Consider the following 20,769-nt stretch of genomic DNA (forward strand, 5'->3'; position numbering starts at 1 on the left):
AGAATTAGTGATTTTGGTTACTTGGCGATTTTTATGCTTAGTATCCGAGACACATTTCTTCAAGGCTGCCTCTAAACTGTCTCCTTGAGTGGTCGCTGTCCTCTGGGTTCTGAGTCTGGTGCAGGTGGCTCCCTGCTGCCCTGAGGAGGTGATGCTGTGCTGCACTGGCCTTCCTAGAGAAACAGCACTGATGCAATGAGTAGACATGGGGTCTATTTGGGTGGCGCACAGGCTGTGGTCCAGCTGGTCCAGCGATGGCTGTCTACCAATGGAAAGTCCGAGAATCCAGCAGTGGTGCAGTACATGAGGCTGGAAGTCTCAGCTGGCCTCCAGTGTACATTGGAATCTTGTGAACAAGTAGACTGTCAAGCCAGGGAAGGAAAGGGCTTCCTAGTGAGGCAAGCATACAGAGTGAGGTGCTTCCTTCCCTACCCTTTATGTAGGCTGACTGCAGAAAGGATTACCGAGGTTAGACGTGGATCTTCCTCAGCAGATCCAGATTAAAAGTGGGTCTTTCCCCTTCAAATCACTTAGTTAAGAAAAACATCGCTCACAGATGTACCCAGCCCCTTGAGTTGTAGTTAATTCCAGATGTAGTCAAGTTGACAACCAAGAATAGCTATTACATGTACCTTGAGCATTTGTGGTGATGTTTTTGATTTTAGGTTAATTTGGGATAATTTTAGATGTATAGGAAAGTTGCTGAGACATACATCATTATTAACAAAATAAGATTATTTATGTGTTTATGAGGTGTATATGCACTCACATGAGTGTGTGCAGGTGTGGATGCTTGTATGTTGCATCCTTTGGAACTAGAATTAACAGGCCTGTGCTCGATGCTTACTGTCCTCCATGGACTCTGGTCCTTAGATTGTGCTGTGTGCATTCTTGGCTGCTGAGCTCTATCTGCTGTCCCAGTACGTTACTTGGTACAGTTATTGGAACTATGAAACTGCAGGAGATGGTTGGTAGCACTAAGCACTGTTCTCGGTGAACCATCTTGTGCTTTCTCCTCTTTTTCTCCTGAAGACTTTTTTCCTTCCAAGAAGCCAAGTAAATAGAAGCTGTTTGCTTGAATGTCATTAACTGACCCTTTTGTCCCTCAGTACATATTTTAACTATCCCTACAGGTCTAGAATATCTGCATTGTGAGTGCTTAAAATATCATAAACTTTTAAAATATGATTTTTATTTGTACACAATGGAAAAAGATAATAAACCAATATCTACAATTTTTAAAGGCCTTCTTAGGAAGCCTTTGATTACCTGTAGTTTCACTTGAGAAGATCCCACTGATCTTCTCACAAATATTATGTAGAAGAGGTAAGAGTCAAGTGTTGTCTGTCTGCATTTTTGGCCTCATCTCCACTTTGACAGCTAGCTGTGACAGGCTGTGGGTCAGTAGTTTGAATTTACTAAATAAAATGTTAGGAACATATATATGTCCTCAGTCATGCTAATCCCATTTGAATAGCTTTGCGGCTTCATAGGCTGCTGACCTAATGAATGCAGAAGGATCCAGAAAGTACTCAAGGCCCCACTCAGCTGCATAGTGCAGGCCAGGGCAGGACACATGAGACCTGAAGAAAAGACCATCTGCTGCTGCTTAAAGACAGATGAGATTGACACGGTTGAACCTAGGGTGGGCTGGTACATGGCAGATCACTTGTGATTACTAGCTGTGTGAGTTGCTTCTTTTAATCTTGACTGTCGATATGAACGGCAATGTTCAGGTTGACGTTCTCAACGTGGTGCTCATTTGGGGCAGCTGAGTTTGCGTGGTGACAGTATTCAAGTGATTTTCGTCTTTCCTAATTGTGTCTGCCTCTTATTTCCAGGTGCTAAAAGTGGATGGCGCCTACGTTGCTGTCAAGTTTCCGGGAACATCTGGTAGCACCCCCTGTCAGAGCAGCGCTGGTCCGGATGCTGACCCTTCTTCACTCCTGCAGGACTGCAGGCTGCTTCGCATCGATGAGCTGCAGGTATTTGTGCAGGAGTCAGTGGACTTGGGCATGGACCCCGAGCGGGCCACGGTGAGGGCAACGTTCCTTTTGTTGTTGTGCAGGTTGTCAAAACTGGCGGCACACCGAAAGTCCCCGACTGTTTTCAGAGGACTCCTAAAAAGCTTTGCGTACCCGAGAAGACTGAAATACTGGCAGTGAACGTGGATTCCAAAGGTGAGGGGTTCATAACTCTTGCCAGGTGGCATCTTCTCCCACATGAGAGACTGGGATAAAGCTGTTTGGTGACTGGGCTCCTTTCCCCACGATGTACATAACAGAACGGATGTGGCTGAGTTAGTCACAACTGTTGTGAAGTGCCTTAATGAACTGGGTAAGATTTTCCTACTTTTCGTTTGTGTGCCTGTGACAGGTGTGCATGCTGTTTTGAAGACGGGAAACTGGGTACGGTACTGTATCTTTGATCTTGCTACGGGAAAAGCTGAACAAGAAAATAACTTTCCGACAAGCAGCATTGCTTTTCTCGGTCAGAATGAGAAGAGTGTAGCTATTTTCACTGCTGGGCAGGTAAGAGGCTCGTTTTTACTTTTTAAGAACAGGTACAAGACTGGCACTTTTGTGCCACTTAGGGTTTGCCTATTAGAGAATTAATGAAGACTTTATAATATTCAGCTCATCAGCTTTAAATCTGATTGTTACTTCTAACATTTAGTGTATTTTAAAATATATACACATATTATAAAATCAGTCTTCATTTACTCTCTTCCTTCCTTTTTCTCTCCTTTTTTAGACAGTAAGAGTCTAGCTTAGGAACAGCTCGTTGATCACCTGCCATATTTCATCCTCTTAAGTAGAAGAATTTGGACAGGCACGGTCACACTAGGCTCACATAATCATTTTTTATTTGACTCAAGTGTTTTTACTTTTCATCTATGTAGGAATCTCCTATTATTCTTCGAGATGGAAATGGTACTATCTACCCAATGGCCAAAGACTGCATGGGAGGAATCAGGGACCCTGACTGGCTTGACCTTCCGCCAATTAGTAGTCTCGGGATGGGAGTGCATTCTTTAGTAAATCTTCCTGCCAACTCAACAATCAAAAAGAAAGCTGCCGTCATCATCATGGCTGTAGAGGTAACTCAACTTCTGAGGTTACTTGGCATTTAATTCAGAAGAGCATGCTGACATCAAATATAGGAGACAGGAACAGTCAGCTATTACGGTATAATTTTATGTTTAAAAAGGCATATATGCTGTTGGGATAGTGGTCGGGAGAAAGCAGACTGTATAGCAAGCGTTTGAGGAAGTGACTTCTGTGCTGAGGGTGAGTGAGGAGATGGCTAGCTGTGGAGCCAGGTGCCATCTTTGAGATTCATTAATGTTAGAAAAATGTCTTTATTTAGCCAACAGGTGAGGGTTTTATTGGTTAGGGTAGCAGGTGCAAGGCTGGAGCGAGCACAAGGTGACTTAAGTTCTTGCCTAAGGCACCTACATTTGAACCGAATACCAGTAGAAGAATTTTGAGTGGTGAATGGTGTGATTTTGAAGAAGATTAGTAATAAAGATTGGATTTGGGCTGGTGGTGGTGGCAGAACACAGATGTTTAGAGAGTCAGATAAAGGTTGGTATATAATCCAAGGTAGAAACAATGGAAACGTGAGGTCTTGGAAATAGGAAAGCGGGGACAGAGTTGATGTACTTGGAAGAGTAGAGAGTGTACAGCTTAGTACCTGGTAGTGGTAAGGGAGCCCTCTGTGCCCGATGTGTGCTGTGAGGACGCTGGGAGGTGAGGAGAAGCCGGCGGGTAAAGGCAGGCAGAGGCGTGCGAGCTCTTTGTACAGTTTGAGTTGAGGTAGATTGCAGTTGTGCTTCAAGTGCTAAAAGGCAGGCGTGCAGTGGGAGGTGGGCTAGGAGGGGTCGGACAGGTGATGAGTTGGGCCAGAAAGCAGAATTATGAATAAAAGGTGGTTGAGACTTTGGATGTCCTTAGATTCGCGTTTGCAAGTAGAATCTGGCTAAATGCAAGAGATCAAATTCAGGAATAAAGAACAAAAAGTCTTGCTTTATTTATTAAATCAAAATTATCTTCCTATTGCCTGTTTGTTTGTGCGTGTGTGTGTGTGCCACAGTGCTCACATGGAGGTCAGCACTCACACCTTTGTTGAGTTGGTTCTCACTTGGTTTCTGCCAATGGGGCTAGAGTTATCAAGATTCCACGGCAAGCCACTTGACTGCCGAGCTGTCTTGACAGCCCAGGGGCTTACAAGAATGAAACTGCTGTTGGTGGAGATCTGAAGACGTTTAGGTGTGGACTGGCATTGGTGCTTTGCCTCAGGCATGTGACCTGGAGGGTGTTTATCAAATATTTGTGAGTGTGATGGAAAATAAAAACATAATAAACACTAAAACAGACAGACATGTTCAGTGGTTTGAAAGTGACATGGCTAGAACTGCAGACTTTGTTTTGTAATTCTGCATGCCCTGTGCTGTAGGGGTGGATGCTGCAGCATGGCCAAGCATGCTCCTGATAGTGTGAGTGCTCATTAGGTGCAGCAGTTCAATGGTGAGAGCTTCCTATAGAGTTGCTGGTGTCAACCAAGTGACCAGTGCGCTGTTTATCAGAGCATTAACAACAAAATGAAAGGCCCTGTGCTTTGGGTCTTTGAGCGTTAGAGCATCCGTTTACCCAGAGTGTACTGAACTCCACATGTGCCAAGTCTTTTAACATTTCCTTCTCCTGTGCACAGTGACCCCTCTGTAGCACTTTCTTCCTCCTGTAATCGGGGGAGACTATTTACAGGCAGTTTCCTGCAAGTTGTGAAGTGCTCTTTTCTTTGTCCCTTTGTGTGCCCATCTACACTTGCTTGTTTCTAATAAAAGGCACAGTAAGTTTGCTTTTAAAAATAAAACAAGTGCTTTGTATTCTAGCTATTAAATGTTCTGCGTCTTTAGTTTTCACTTTGTACCATTGTTTGTTTGTTTGTTTGTTTAGAAGATTTGTTTTGATGTGTGTATGAGTGTCAGCAAATTCTCATTTGCGCAGCATGTCCACTCCTGGTGCCTGAGGAGGCCAGATCCCCAGAACTGGAGTTACAGAGGGCTGTGGGTGCTGGGGTGGATCTTGTTTCTCTTGCAAGGGCATCATGTGCCTTCAGCACAACTGCTGTTGTACTGTGTGTGACAGCAAATGAATGATGCTTTCTGGGTGACCTTCTGTGGCTATGTCTTTGGTAGCTGTCGTTGATCATATGAAATACAACTCCTTACAAACCTTTATGATTGTATATATACATGGTTGTGGTGGGGTGTGAGGGGGCACATGGGCAAGTCTGAGGACAGCTTGTGGGCACGATTCTCTGCCCATGTGCGTCTTGGAGATTGAGCTCAGGTGGTCAGGCTTGGTGGCAGTGCTATTTACCCACTTTGCCTTCTTGTCTTACACGATGAGGTGCTGGTGAGTAACCCTTTGTTGACTTGGCTGACATTATTGCTAGTACTGTAATTGAAAGCTAGAGTGAGTACCAGGGCATCACTAGGCAAGGCTGTTTATCATGGCGTTCCCAGTTAGTTGTTCAGTGCATTGACTACAGAGGCGAGGTAGTTTTGAAAATTGAGAACACTTAGCTGTGTTTTCATTTCTGTCCTCACTTGTACACTCTCCTTACAGAGTATAGATGAATCCAGCTCCTTTTGTCAGGCCGCTTGAAATCACTTTCTACTTATTTGGAGATCTGATTGTGTTATGGTGGCCATGAGGTATCTGTGGTGTAATTTTTGGCATGTTCGCTGTTCCACTTCACTGAGGAGTCTTTGCCCTCTTCTGCCTGTGCACAGAAGCAGACGTTGATGCAGCACATCCTTCGCTGTGACTATGAGGCCTGCCGCCAGTACCTCGTGAGTCTGGAGCAAGCACTTGTCCTAGAGCAGAACCTACAGGCGCTGCAGACCTTCATCAGCCACAGATGCGACGGAAACCGCAACATTTTGCATGCTTGTGTGTCAGTTTGCTTTCCAACTAGCAACAAGGAAACTAAAGAAGAAGAGGGTAAGATTGAGAACTCTAACAAGGCCTCTAGGAAAAAACTGGGCACATGCTTACAGAAAGCCTGTGTGCTTTTTACTGTATGTCGTATGATCTTGGAAGATCTGACTTTGTCAGGTGTTTAAGATATTTTTAAGGGTTGCATATGGAAACAGACAATAAGTTTGACCCGTGTGCTTTTATTGTCCTGAGTTCTTTGAATAATATACAAGCTGAGAATGTTGATACTAACTGAACAAGTGAGGTAAGGTTTCACTGTATAAGCCTTGCTGTCCTGGGACTCACTTTGTAGACCAGTCTGTCCTTAGCCACAGAGTTCCACCTGCCTCTGCCTCCTGAATGCTGGGGTTAAGGCCATTGCCACCCCCCACCACCACCACCACAGCTGAGCAGCCTGCCTCCAGCCAGTCCCACCCCAACCCACAATGAACTGACACTGGAAACAACTTCTGCTCTGTTGTTTGGAATGTAGAAGGGTTGTTACATGTTTCTCAAAAGTAAATGAGGATTTGTTTGTTTTGCTTTTGCTATGGAGTTTTTAGTTGGCTAAATGAAGGAAGACTCTAAAGTAATTAATTGTTTTGAAATTCTCTGATGCTATTGTGGAAATTGCATTTTGAAATGTGATTTGTGGTTTTCCTTTTTATATCAACAGAATCCCTGGGGTTTATTTATAAGTAGCATATAAACTAAGACTGATATATTAATGGATGTGTCTTTTTATCTTTTTACTTAATAGTAAAAGGCAAATTTAAGTATATTTAAGTTTATATGTTGTTGAAATAAGACAGTGAAGAAATTGAATAAAGGTCCTAGTTCACTCTTTTTCATGTACTAGATACTTTTAGGAGAATGGTCACCTACTATGTTAGTTGAAGCACTAACTTGCATGAGTTAGTTTTTACTGGCTAGTCTCCATTTACTGTCGTCAGTGGTTTTCAAAGTTTGAATCCTATTTTTTCCGTATGTTTCAGAAGCTGAGCGCTCAGAAAGAAATACATTTGCAGAAAGGCTTTCTGCTGTGGAGGCCATTGCAAATGCGATATCAGTTGTTTCAAGTAATGGCCCAGGTAATCGGGCTGGATCGTCAAGTAGTCGAAGGTAATACGATTTTTCCAAGGAAAGTTTAATTGGAGGAAAAGTCCAAGTACAGAAAGCAGTGTGTCTCTTACTGTCGTGTGCATGGATTGGTGGGTCCTTTTTGTTGTTTTTGGCTTCTTCCACTAACACTGTGGGACTGTCTGATAAGTAACTCAAGTGTGAACACTAGGATCTCTGACACTGCTAAACAGGGTGACTTTAAGGCACCGCTCAGGTGTCCTCTTCTGAGCATCTCTGAACGCACCGTCGTCTTAGGTCTGTCCTCAGGTGTCTGAACGGCCTGGGAAGAGATGAAAGGCGGCTCTGTATTGTGAATGCTTGATTTTAAATTTCAGGTTTTCTGAGTTGTTGGATGGATGAATAGTCCTTTATAATCTATTAAAAATTGCTAGGTATTTGGTTAGATGATAAACATAAAGAGTTTGGTAGTTTTCTGTAGGGGGAAAAAGCAAATTTATTTTAGATAGGAATAAATGCTTGGCTACTGACAGATGTTTGTGAAGCACTGCTCACTGCGTGGAATGGTGACGGTGGGAAAGCCTCCTGCAAACGAAGACGCTCATTGGCCTGTTTTCTGCTCCACACTCATCTTTCCCTTTCAAAATGCTTTTTCTCAGATTGGCATTAGGAAGGCTACCAGGTTGATAGTTCCTGAGTTCAAAAAGATCCAAAAGTGAGACTTAACAAAAACCCTGTGGGCGACCAAATTATAGTTTTAAGTAGTACAAAAATATTATGTATACTACACAGAATGGAAATTATTACCAGCTTATTTATCTAGAACTACATTAAGGAAAGTATTAACTCTAAAATGGAAAACAACTTAAATTCTTCATGAAGAAATTTAGTCTCTGAATTATTTCAGGTATTTCATTTCCTCAGGGAAATTACAGGTGCCAAGCACTTTGGACTCTGATATGGTTGGTCCAATGCCAATGCTGCCATCTTTTTTCATATAAGGATTATTTGAAGGCAAAGACTAAAAGGAGCTTCAAGAGTGGGCGATGAGTTGCTCACAGAAATAAATTTGCAGAGTAAGCTCCTTTGAGGAATTTGCCGAAGATTCCACTGCAGTGCTCTTAACCAGTGCAAACTCAGGGCTGCCGTGAACAGCTGACAGCACAGGAGGCTTATTATCCACGCCGGGCAGTAGGAAGTCCACAGACTGCTTCACGGAAGTGAGATCCTCCACTAGCCTACAATGGATTGCCTAGGCGATGCCCCTTGATGAGTATACAGGCTGGGATTCCTGAGCTGTGAGCTCAGAACTGATGCAGTCTCACTGTTGAATGGAGTGCTGTAATGGCTTCAGATGATGCTATGACTCAGAAGTGCTGTTATGTGACTCATAGTTCCTGAGTACAAGGGCAGATGTAGTGGAAAGCTTGGTTGGTGCATCTGATTGCAGGTGTATATACTCTAGCAATTGTTAATCTGGAAGACACATGACCTTCACTTTTTTGTCACAGTGTTATATTTGAACATGACTGGATTCTAAGGCTTCTGTAGCATGGATATAACGTGCTTACAAAGAGGAAATTACACCATCCTTGAATCCTTCCATATTGTCAGAAAACACGATGACTCCAGGCAAGCCTACATGAAGAAATGTCAAAACTCTGAATCTTAGCAGCCAAGGTGGTGTCGCCTCAGTGTTGTCCTCAGCCACTGAGGATCCAGGTGAATCTCCATGAATTGTGTACAGCATCTTGAAGAATAATTTTCTTTTTGTTTTTGTTTTTTTATTTTTTAAGAATCTGTATGAGGAGCTGGGCAATATACTTAAAAAAATGTTCCCAAGACTAATGAAGAAAAAGGTTAAGGACAATTTTAAAAAATGACAAGGAATGGCCCCCTCACTTAATTTTGAATTGACTACATCCACAACAACAAGGCTGGGAATTGCAAGTTCAAGATGAGACTATGGTCTCAATCACCTTCATTTATCCTTAATGTACTCTAAGCTAGAAGTTGGAGATTACCTACCCCACTTGTGTTTTCTTTGGCCTATGCAGTGTTAACTTTTTAAAAGTTGGAATGCCTTTAGACGAACATGTGTCCTCTAGTTTGCCACTAGTTCTGTTGTGTATGGTTGCCTTCCCTTTACACTCTTTTATTTTGTCTTTCTTACCCAGTAGGCATTTCACTGTGGGCCTGGAATGAGCACATTCCTTAATAAGCCCCAACACATTTATTTTCAGGTTATTTGCAGTGCCTTCCATTTCCTACATTTTCCTCATCTGTGCTTTGAGTACAATGTGTGGCATACCCAGCGTCTGCCATCACAGTGTCGTCACTGGGAAGAAACCTGCTTTTTTTCTCTGAGTGGCTTTGAACAGGGAAGTGGCTTTGACTGAAGTAATCAGGCACTCTGCTCCCTTCTGTCTTACAAAAATGTAATCTTAAATCTCTAAGTTGGGAGGAGAGAATGTTCAATGGATGCTTATTGGAGTAACTATTGTAATAGGTAATACATTACTTGAGATATTAAAATTTACTTTGTAGGGTCTTTCTGTGTTCATTCCAAAAAGTACCCCACAAAAACATTCCTAAAAAGGCACCTTTGGAGATGGCATCCTAAAAGACATGGTCATGCCCTTAACTTTTTTCTTACAAGAGCAAAAACATGTTGGTGTTGAAACCACATTTACTCTGAGATTAAATAGTTATTACAGCTGGATACTCAAACATTAACAAAACCATTTAAGCTTATTTATTTATGTTACGCTTATCTCACAAAGTATTAGGGCTTTCGCACTGAAAGTCGTGTCTTTGGGATTATGGCTCTATGGAAAAGTGAAGTCCCCATGTGTTATCTTGGCCTCATAACTGAGTTTTCACTCTTTATTTAGAAGCTTTAAAACAACAACATCAACAACAAACCTGTGGCTTAGTGAGAGGATTTGTGCTCTCTGAATTGCTGTTAACTCCTAACGTGTGGCTGGCGCAGGCTTTTCACTGAGGTGCAGTGCAGGCTTTGTTGTAGCAAGGCACCTGTCCCCACCATGAGGTCTTCGTGAGTAGCTCCCTTCTTAGCGACGGGGACCGCCTGTACAGTGCTGTGTTTCTATAGCAGTAGGGAAAAACAAATCAAGCCCTAGGCAGTAACCCTTTTAGTTTCATTAATTTCTTAAAGATGTGAGTTATACTGTTTGTCGAGGCTTTTTGTTTTGTTTTGTTTTTTTGTTGAGGGGCTATTAAAACATGTAAATTGTTCTTTGTCTTAAACTTGCTCATGTGGAAATTAGTTTAATTGCTTTTAAGTTCACAGAAAAGGGATTTTTTAGTAGGACAACTTCATTTTATACTAATCAATAGTTTTAGTGATATTTGTTATTAAACCTAATTTTTAGGAAATGGGACTGAAAAAAACGTTCAAATGTGTAGCTGTCCATTTATTCTAAGTGTATGAAAGAGTATTTCTAATCTTGCTTCACTGAGACGTCTGTCCCGTGGCTGAGGTCTGTAGGGAGCTTCTGTAATGCTTCAGGGCTTGCTTGTATCCTAGCCCCCAGCTTCGCTTCTGTCCTCTCCTGCTTCATTCTGGGACTTAGAGAAGAACTGGCGTTTGTGTTCCATTTCCTGGGCCTGGAGTGCTTGCTTATAGAATGATCTTTGAGCTTCTCAGATGAGCACTTCTGTACACCTCCTGCTGTGCTGGACATGGTAATGAGTTGTGATTTTGTCCATGTCCTTCTAGTTTGAGATTGCGGGAAATGATGAGACGTTCACTGAGAGCAGCTGGTTTGGGTAGACATGAGGCAGGAGCTTCGTCCAGTGACCACCAGGACCCCGTCTCACCCCCCATAGCTCCCCCTAGCTGGGTTCCTGACCCTCCTTCAATGGATCCTGGTAAGATCTCTTGTTTTATTTAGTGTTTACTAAAAAGGCAATGTTGTGAAAGGAGAAACAAACATTTTAGTGAAAAATTTTAAAGATTGTGAATGTAGTATGGTGAACGCTATGACTTGATTCGTTGAAAAATTGGCTTAAGGGGTTTGGTTTTTAGAATTTTCTCTGACATAATTTATTTCTGTACTGGTAAGAGGCTGCATGGCCCCGATAGCTAATACATCAAGATGAATGAAAGATCAACCCAGTGGATCCCTCTTATAGTCTAGAAAAGAACTTTCCCCTTACCCCTCTGTTGGATTTGACCTTTGGTTTGCGGAGAAAAGCCTTAAGGCCTGTGAGGAGAGATTAGGGGTATGTTGCCCATAGTGATGTGCATCCTGGTGTTCTGTTTACTGAAAGATGGTGACATTGATTTTATCCTGGCCCCCGCTGTGGGATCTCTTACCACAGCAGCGACTGGCAGTGCTCAAGGACCCAGCACCTCCACCGTTCCAGGTAAGACTTTATTGTTTGTCTACTCGGGCTTTTTGAATTAAGAGGGACACACTGGATATAGGACCTTGAATAAAGTTTAGTACTTTTGTCTCAAAGAGATTTTTTTCTTTGCTTAAAAAAGTATTTCTACATAAGCTCTGTGTATTTGATATGCATTATAGCATAGTGTTTACATACATAAATTAAGAAATCAGTTGACATTTATAATATGTGATACTAGCTATGCTTAGGTTCTTTGTGCTGAGTTAATTTACTTTTGTGGATGTTGTTCTGGTGACTGACTCAGTCTGTACCTGGTAGATCTGCTTGGTACTGAATGAATCTGCTTAATTACAGGTCCTTCCACAGAGCCTTCTGTCGTGGAATCCAAGGATCGGAAGGCGAACGCTCACTTCATCTTAAAACTGTTATGTGACAGCGCGGTTCTGCAGCCTTATCTGCGAGAGCTCCTATCTGCCAAGTAAGAGGCTGACAGTCTTCATAGGAAGGGTTAGCTTGGTGACTTAGTCCGTTATGTTGATCTTGTGATGCATTAAGAACGTTAGAATCTATCGGTATATACTTTCTGCTATTAAAATCCTGTCTATGTAAATTTAAAACATCAGAATCCAGCATTATTTTCTTGTACTAAATTTCCTTTAGTGAAAGGCCTTTTCATCATCAGAGAATATACCCTGATTGAGTGGAGACCAGCTTCTGTGTTAGCTGGATCTGAGTGCGTGTTTCTATGTGGAAACAAAGCACAGAATGATGTTGGCATGCTAGTGCGTCATCCCAGCACTCGGGACGCTGAGGCAGGAGGATCATGATCAGAGCAGTCAGTCCTTCTGTGATGCAAACAAAAGATCAGTTGTATGTTTATCATGAACGCTTTTTTTCTAGTGCAATAGGAAGATAACCGATGGTTTTGTTGTTGTTTATTTTGTTTTTGTTTTGTGTTTGCTTTTTTGGGATAGTGTCTCACTCTGTAGCCTTGGCTAGCCTGGAATTCTGTAGACCAGACTGACTACTCAGAGAGATAATTCTGCCTCTGCCCTCTGCCCTCTGTCCCTGCCTCTACCTCTGCCTTGCTCTGATTAAGGTGTGAGCCATCGCACCTGGCCTAGAAGATAAGGTCTTCACGGATAACCTTTCTAATTTTAGGGATGCAAGAGGGATGACGCCATTTATGTCAGCTGTAAGTGGCCGAGCTTATCCTGCTGCAATTACAATCTTAGAAACAGCCCAGAAAATTGCAAAAGGTAATAATATAGTTCGAGGCCTAAGTGAACTACTCACTTTAGAGTTTGAATAGATTCTCTTCTCAGATACCGTTGCAATTATTCAAACCATATTTGTGTGTGTGTAAGTGATAGCATTTAAACTATCAGAATACTTTCATATATTTAAATTTTTGTTAATACCTTTTTCAAATTCTTCCTCTAATTTTATCAAAAAGCAATTGATAGGAAGTTTTGACTTTAAGAAATGACTACAGTTATAATTGATAGTATAAAATCTCCTGACAAGTAGTAGTGTTGCCGGTGCCTTATGGAAATGATAAAACTATGTAGTGCTAATAGATTGCCATATTACAACTACATCTGACGTAAGAGTTTTTGGGTAAAATGAGTATTGAGGGCTATCAGTTTCTGCCATGCAGTTCTTAAAAGAGATAATTCTCTTTTTTTCAAGCACTGCTGCTAATAAATTGTGATACAGTCATAATTTAGTAAGTAAAACACAGACTTGAGTCTTAGTTTTTATATCTGTGCACCGTGTGTGTGCGCCTGATGAGGTGTGAAGGCGGGGAGTGGCCATTAGAGCTCTGGGCAGGGGAGTTACGACAGTTTGAGCTGCCTTGTGGATGTTGGGTACCCTGGATGAGCAGCCGCTGCTCTCAACAGTTGAGCCATCTCTAGCCAGACTTTGGAAAATTTGACTAACAAAGAATTTTAATTATTATGTAGTGGTTTCTAATGTTACTGAATGTATACTAAGGATTTTCAGTTGTGGTTGTGATTCCTTTCCTGATAGATAAGCTTCTGTGTTTTTAATATTTCAGCTGAAGTGTCTGCAAGTGAAAAAGAGGAAGATGTGTTTATGGGAATGGTTTGCCCATCAGGCACCAATCCTGATGACAGTCCTTTATATGTCTTGTGTTGCAACGACACCTGCAGCTTTACATGGACTGGTGCAGAGCACATTAACCAGGTCAGCGGCCCCCAGCCCCTGAAGGTGGCCTTTCTTCAGCGTTCCTTTTCCCGCCTTTGACTAGAGTTAACTGTCTGTTGTTTGCTTTTGCTTTAGCTTTTTTGTTTTGTTTTTTTAAAGATTTATTTATTATTATGTATTCAGTGTTCTGCCTGCATGTACACCTGCAGGCCAGAAGAGGGCACCAGATCTCATTATAGATGGTTGGGAGCCACTATGTGGTTGCTGGGAATTGAACTCAGGACCTCTGGAAGAGCAGACAGTGCTTTTAACCACAGAGCTATCTCTCCAGCCCGCTAACTTTAACTTTTCAGGTTACCCAAAGAATTAATTTTGATTGAGTCTTACACATATATGGCAAAAAAGGGTCATTTGTTACTCAGATATGGCAGATAGTGAGAACTGGGTCTTCACATGTTGTAGAATGTGATCCATGGCTCTTGGTCCGGGCTTTATAATTACTGTCTATTTTGAGATATGGGTGATTTTTGATGCACTACTTGATTTTCATCCATTTCCATTGTCAACTGCATCTTTAGCACATTCTTGTTTTCCAAGCAGTTTAACATTGCTGTGCTGTTAACTTTGACTAAGTTATGAGGAGATACACGTGTGCTTGCTCTTTTAAAAAATGCCTATTGTAATTGCAGGACATTTTTGAATGTAGAACTTGTGGTTTACTGGAATCACTTTGTTGTTGTACGGAATGTGCGAGGGTGTGTCACAAAGGACATGATTGCAAGTAAGTCCAATTGCATTTTTCTTAATCTCATAAATTATTTAGAGATATAGTGCAAAATATGTATATTAAGCGAGGCGTGGTGGAGTGTGCCTGTAATCCCAGCACTCAGGAGGCAGAGGCAAGCAGATCTCTGTGAGTTTGAGATCAGCCTGGTCTACAAAATGAGTCCAGAACAGCCAAGGCTACACAGAGAAACCCTGTCTTGAAAAAAAACAAAACAACCAACCAAAAGTATATAATGCTTGAATTGTTGGTATAAGTCAGAAAGCGTGAGGTGTTCTCACATTTCAGTTTATATATACAGAAACGTTGGCTTTTGGTTTAAAGTGTATTGTCAAATACTTGTTTTTCTGTTACTTACAGTGTAGTTCTCTTTTACTAAAAGCAGGGCAATAGGCTAAGGAATGTGTAACTAGAATTGGATTATTCTTACTAATTAGTTAATCAGATTAATGCTTGTAAGCATGTTTACAGAATTGTTTTATCAGTATTTTGTATTGAGAGACTTAACTACCAACACCCCCTCCCTTTGTAGGTATCTCTAAATGTCTTATGATGAATAATTGGACTATGGCTTCTCTATGTTTTAGATGCAGTAATCTCTTATTTTATAGTAGAGGCATTCTAGCTGGTTTTGTTATTTTCACAGACATAAGCAGCAAAACTCTGTGGCCTAACATTTGCAGCGTTTCAGTGTTACCAACAGGAACAGTGCTATCAATGGCAAAGATGTGTGGATGTTGTGGGTGATAGGAAAATAGGTTATCAGAGGCCTTCGTTTGGGCTGGTGAGATGGATCAGCAGGTAAAGGTGCTTGCTGCACAGCCTGCTGAAGCCAAGTTTGATCCTTGGGATTCATGCTGAAAAGAGAGAGTAGACGGTTGCAAATTGTCCCCTGACTTTTACACATACTCTGTGGCCCAAGTATACCTGTCCTTCAAGCTCCCTGTCCCACAAACAAACAAAGTGTAAAATGATGGTTTCCGTTTGCCCATTGATGCCTAGTCACACTTTGTTTGCTAAATGTCCTCACTGTGCTGGCTGCCAGGGTATTTCATTTTCCGACAGCATTTGCAGACTTGTCAGATAAAAGACACAGGTGAGAGGCATGTGCTTGTCACGGCTGGAACTGATTGGATGCACATGTGAGGGCCACGCTGGGGAGCTGGGGTCAGGGGTCAGGGGTCAGGAAGGATAATGGAAACGGCTGCCCCAGGACATCTGCCACACAGTGCTGTTGTTCATAGGAAGTTTTGTTTGCTTTCTGAACACCAATAAGTAATTTTCTTGTATATAACAGTTACACTTTTATTTTAACATGAGCAAGAGCTCTCTCGAGTTTCATCAAGTTATAGCTCCTCATTTCAGTGTCAATCTACATTTTAAAGTTTTCCCATATATATGAACTCTTCTGTGAATTTCTTACAGACTCAAGCGGACTTCACCAACAGCCTATTGTGATTGTTGGGAGAAATGCAAGTGTAAAACTCTGATTGCTGGACAGAAGTCAGCTCGCCTTGATCTCCTTTACCGCCTGCTCACTGCTACAAACCTGGTCACCCTACCAAACAGTAGGCAAGTGGAAGTCTTAGGGTACAGCATAGGTGCGTGGGGGACCCCACCCCGTGTGCTGTCACTAACCTCACAACACGCCCTGTTTTCCAGGGGAGAGCACCTCCTGCTGTTCTTAGTACAGACCGTGGCCAGGCAGACCGTGGAGCACTGTCAGTACAGGCCGCCGCGAATCAGGGAGGACCGCAATAGGAAAACAGCCAGTCCTGAAGGTGAGTGGGCCGAGCAGTTCTGACTCACTGTAAGGCAGTTGGTTTTGTTTGGTCTGACCCAGTCCTTCTTTTCAGATTCGGATATGCCTGACCACGACTTAGAGCCCCCAAGGTTTGCCCAGCTTGCGCTAGAGCGAGTCCTGCAGGACTGGAATGCTTTGAGATCTATGATTATGTTTGGGTCACAGGAGAATAAAGACCCGTATGTATCTGTTAGAACATTTGTACATTCTCTGGCCCTGTGTTAATGTTGCTTTTTACAGTGTATTCTGTCTCTCTTCTCCTCTTCCCAGTCTGAGTGCCAGCAGTAGGATAGGCCATCTTCTGCCAGAAGAACAGGTATACCTTAATCAGCAAAGTGGCACGATTCGGCTCGACTGTTTCACTCATTGCCTTATCGTCAAGTGCACAGCAGATATTTTGGTGAGTTCTTTGAATATGTGAATTTATTCTTAGCATCCCATGATTTTAAAAGTCAGACTTACAGGGCTGATAACCTCTGATTACATTGAAGGGAATGAAATTAGGGCCAGTTAACTTGGATGTCTTTCTGTGGAAGTTTTTTATTTTAGATAAAAACCCTATTTCTATTTTGCAAACTAAAATTTAGATAATAGGACCCATGATGAAGCTACTTAGGCACTGACAGGACATTGTATTTAGTCCTCTCTGCATGCTAATTTGATACTGTCACGTGCCATTCAAACCTCTTCCCTATAAACCTGTATTAAATAATTTAAAATAGCATAAAATTATGATACAGTAATGCAAAATCAAGAAAATAAAAAAGGTTTCGTGAATCTAACCATAGTATATCTTAAATTACAGCCTAGCTATTTACTGAAATGAAATGTGACATGCTTGATACAAAGATTGTTATAAGCAACCTTAAAAAAGACAGAACACAAAATTGCATATTCTTTGTAGTTGATCTCTGCTTTATAAACTGTGCATAGGGAAGACTAGAAAGTAGTCAATGAGACAGTGGGATTACAAATTTTATTACCAAATATTTGAACCCAGTTCCTGCTTTGTTAAGTGTACTGTAGTGAGTGAAGTCTGTGCTTCTGCTTTTACAACTGGATAGGCTGTTCTCACCGTGCGTGGTGGGATATGTAGGGCTGTGGAACAGAAGCCAGGACAGCACGCATTTGGGATCCACTGTGTATCAGACACACGGTGGTAGGCGGCTTGCTTAGTCACTGACCTTGCAGAAGGGTTGGCTCAGTCTGTTTGTAGATTTTGTTAGGAGGGCTGGCAAGGTGGCTTAGCCAGGAATAAAGGTGCTTGCCACCAAAGCCTAACAGGCCTGAGTTCAATGCTGGGGCCCACAAGGTAAAAGGAGAGGACACACACACACACACACACACACACACACACACACACACACTTTTTAAACATTTTTATTGGGAATTATTAACATTTAAAAAGTATCAGGAAACTGGACTTTAAGCATTGTTTGAAATACCTCAACACTAATAGAATGATTACACTTTTTAAAGCTTTTAGATACTCTGCTAGGCACATTAGTAAAAGAACTCCAAAACAAATACACACCTGGACGCCGAGAAGAAGCGATTGCTGTGACAATGAGGTTTCTACGATCTGTGGCAAGAGTGTTTGTCATTCTTAGTGTGGAAATGGCTTCATCCAAAAAGAAAAAGTAAGGCACTTAAAAATTTTTAGCACACACTTTAGTGTGGTAATGTGAATATGTATATAAGACTCAGAATTCTATTTTCTTTTCTGTTGTAGCAACTTTATTCCACAGCCAATTGGAAAATGCAAGCGTGTGTTCCAAGCATTGCTTCCTTACGCTGTAGAAGAATTGTGCAATGTAGCAGAGTCCCTGATTGTCCCTGTCAGAATGGGCATCGCCCGCCCCACAGCACCGTTTACACTGGCCAGTACTAGTATAGACGCCATGCAAGGCAGTGAAGAGTTATTTTCAGTAGAACCATTACCACCACGGCCATCATCGGATCAGTCAAGCAGGTATGTTAGTTTTTAGTATGGAAATGTTGGATTTGCTTCATCATTGTGCTTTTGAGTAGCAGTTGAAAATTTTTTCAAGTCTAATTTTGTTACCTTATGTAAGTATAATGGTGTTTTAGTACCTATGTGACCACCATGAATTAAAGCTGAAAATCAACAACAAAAAAATTACAAACTCTTGGAACAACTACTACTAAATGAAAAATGGGTCATGAATGGGTTAAGAAAGAAAGTAAAAACTGGGTGTGTGGCACACGCCTTTAACCTTTAACCTTTAACCTGAGCATGCGGAGGCAGAGGCAGGCGGATCTCTTGAATCTGAGGACAGCCTGGTCCACAGAGTTAGTTCCAGGATAACCAGGGCTACGCAGAAAAACCCTGTCTCCAAAAAAGAAAGAAAAAGAGACCTTTCTTTCTCTCTGAAGGTTTTCTCTCAGCCTCACCTTTGCTGTTGTCATAACATGTCAGTTTTACCAGGCACTGTAGGTCTTGTTGGTGAGGCGAGCGCCTGACGGCTTACATGAAGGCACTGCTGTCTTAATTGGCTCTCATACGACCTCCTTAATTCTCATTTCTCAGGAAAACTGAGATGAAGAAAGATGCTAAAAACTTGGCATCTCTTAATTTTCATTTTTGTTTGTTTGTTCTGTTCATTTTAATTTCTTCTAACTCATTCTCGAATCTCTAAATGAATTTTCCGTAGGACCATTTAACATCACATATCTAGTTTTAAGCACTTAAAACTGCACCCAGTGATTCTTTATGTGGCCGCTCCAGGCTTGGGTTATTTCTAAGTCAAGCTTTAAGAGAAGTGAAACTCAGGCCACTCACTCTGTTTTAAGATATGGTGTGTAAATTTGATTTCCCCATTCTTCTGCCCGCCCAATAACAAGTCAGTGGGTAAAAAGCGGTGCAGACTAGGAATTGTGTCTGTTAATGGGTGACTGTCGGCAGCAGTGCTCTCGGAAGGAAAGAATGTCAGGCCTGAGCTATGAAGGGATCGCAGTGTGCAGTGTGCAGTGTACAGGAGCCGTGGCACACTGTTCTCACCACCTCCCGACTCCTTCCAGCTCCAGTCAGTCGCAGTCTGCTTACATCATCCGGAATCCACAGCAGAGGCGCATCAGCCAGTCACAGCCCGTCAGAGGCCGGGACGAGGAACAGGATGATATTGTTTCGGCAGATGTGGAGGAGGTATTGTTAGTTGTTTAAGACACAGATGACACTTCGACTTGGTGCGAAGAGCAGTCACTGGAAGTCAGTTTAAGTGGTAGTAGTTTAAAGCTGCTGAGTGTTCAGGTAGCCCGTGAACTTTTGTTACATTGATTCATGGCTGTGTGTATTACCGTGATGTTAGTAATCTCCCGTTTATTGAATACCAGGGAATTGGACTCATAAACTTGTTTTCCATCTAAAGATTAAGAGTGAAGATATTCTTACTGTTGAAACATTTTTAGGAGTTTAATACAATGTTTTAACAGGAAATTGTCATTTTTATAATAGTTGACATATGCATATATAGAAAATTTGGCTCTTTCCCCATTCCCTAGAACAGTTTTACAATTCTAATTTTAAAGTTCTGTTTATGGACACTAATTACAAACTATGGGGCATATTGATAGAAATTTTGATAATGAAGTGTCATTAGTCAATGATTTTAAAGCTGCATAGTATAAATTTAGAATTCTTATTTTAGTTCACTAATTCTATGGATAAAGCTAGGCGAGATAGAAGTTTTGTTGTGTGTTGCGATTGTCTACAAGTGCGCTTCTGGGTGTAGGTTGAGGTGGTGGAAGGCGTGGCTGGAGAGGAGGACCATCACGATGAGCAGGAGGAGCACGGGGAGGAGAACGCCGAGGCCGAGGGACACCATGATGAGCACGATGAAGACGGTACGCAGCTCTGGCAGTTAGTTAGGGTGAGGAAGGCAGGCCTGTAGCGAGAAGCTTGCTTTGTTCTGCGATTTCTGCCAAAGCACTCTATAGAATGTTTTCAAGTTTTAGGAAACGACTATGTACATACATAAAATAATTACATCTATTCCTTCCATCCACCTCCACCCCTGTTTTTAAGGATCTTGTTTGTTTGTTGAGTCAGGGTCTCATGTGTTCTGGCTGACGCCAGCCGCACTGTGTAGATGAAGATGAGCTCCTGTCGGAACTATGCCAGCTTGATTGGTGGTGGGGGTCCAGCCAGAGCTTCCTGCGCGCTAAGCCAACCTCTACCGGCTGAACTACATCCGTAGCCCACGTTCTTGTCTTTGATGCTTTCCCCCGTGGGGCTGGTGGCTGGCTCAGTGGGGAAAGGCATTGTTGTCAAGCCTGGGACCCTGGGACCCTGGGACCCTGGGACCCGAGCTCAGTTCTAGAGATTCACAGTGTAGAAGGAGAAAACACTCCTGGTGGTTGTCCTCTGACCTCCACACGCAGCCTACCTCATTCCCCTGTTAAATAAATACATAAATAAGTGTAATTTTAAAAAGTATTCATTTAGTGTGTGTACATGTCTGTGAGTGCAAGCATGTGTGTGCCGTGGTTTGAGTGGAGGTCAGTGACAACTCAGGTTGTCACCTGTGAGATCTTGCACTGCTGCCACT

General features: G+C 42.2%; 1 protein-coding gene across 5 annotated transcripts in view; it reads left to right on the forward strand.

The window, feature by feature from the left end:
- Nucleotides 1-20,769, forward strand: part of UBR5 (ubiquitin protein ligase E3 component n-recognin 5) — a 112,076-nt gene that overhangs the window by 60,937 nt on the left and 30,370 nt on the right. For 2 of the 5 annotated variants that reach the window (XM_084751624.1, XM_084751625.1), the window contains exons 17-36: nt 1,842-1,985; nt 2,069-2,180; nt 2,377-2,531; nt 2,903-3,100; nt 5,801-6,011; nt 6,983-7,109; nt 10,810-10,961; nt 11,364-11,459; nt 11,796-11,919; nt 12,603-12,700; nt 13,504-13,652; nt 14,303-14,394; nt 15,823-15,969; nt 16,060-16,178; nt 16,254-16,380; nt 16,472-16,601; nt 17,681-17,841; nt 17,934-18,173; nt 19,244-19,367; nt 19,954-20,065. In XM_084751624.1, coding sequence (XP_084607750.1) covers nt 1,842-1,985; nt 2,069-2,180; nt 2,377-2,531; nt 2,903-3,100; nt 5,801-6,011; nt 6,983-7,109; nt 10,810-10,961; nt 11,364-11,459; nt 11,796-11,919; nt 12,603-12,700; nt 13,504-13,652; nt 14,303-14,394; nt 15,823-15,969; nt 16,060-16,178; nt 16,254-16,380; nt 16,472-16,601; nt 17,681-17,841; nt 17,934-18,173; nt 19,244-19,367; nt 19,954-20,065 — 2,818 coding nt within the window. Of the gene's footprint in view, nt 1-1,841; nt 1,986-2,068; nt 2,181-2,376; nt 2,532-2,902; nt 3,101-5,800; nt 6,012-6,982; nt 7,110-10,809; nt 10,962-11,363; nt 11,460-11,795; nt 11,920-12,602; nt 12,701-13,503; nt 13,653-14,302; nt 14,395-15,822; nt 16,179-16,253; nt 16,381-16,471; nt 16,602-17,680; nt 17,842-17,933; nt 18,174-19,243; nt 19,368-19,953; nt 20,066-20,769 lie in introns of all 5 variants that reach the window. The other 3 variants (XM_084751623.1, XM_084751622.1, XM_084751626.1) reach the window with 2 other exon arrangements.

This window comes from Acomys minous (assembly GCF_964271855.1).
Source record: "Acomys minous genome assembly, chromosome: 12".
NCBI classification, from domain to species: Eukaryota; Metazoa; Chordata; class Mammalia; order Rodentia; family Muridae; genus Acomys; species Acomys minous.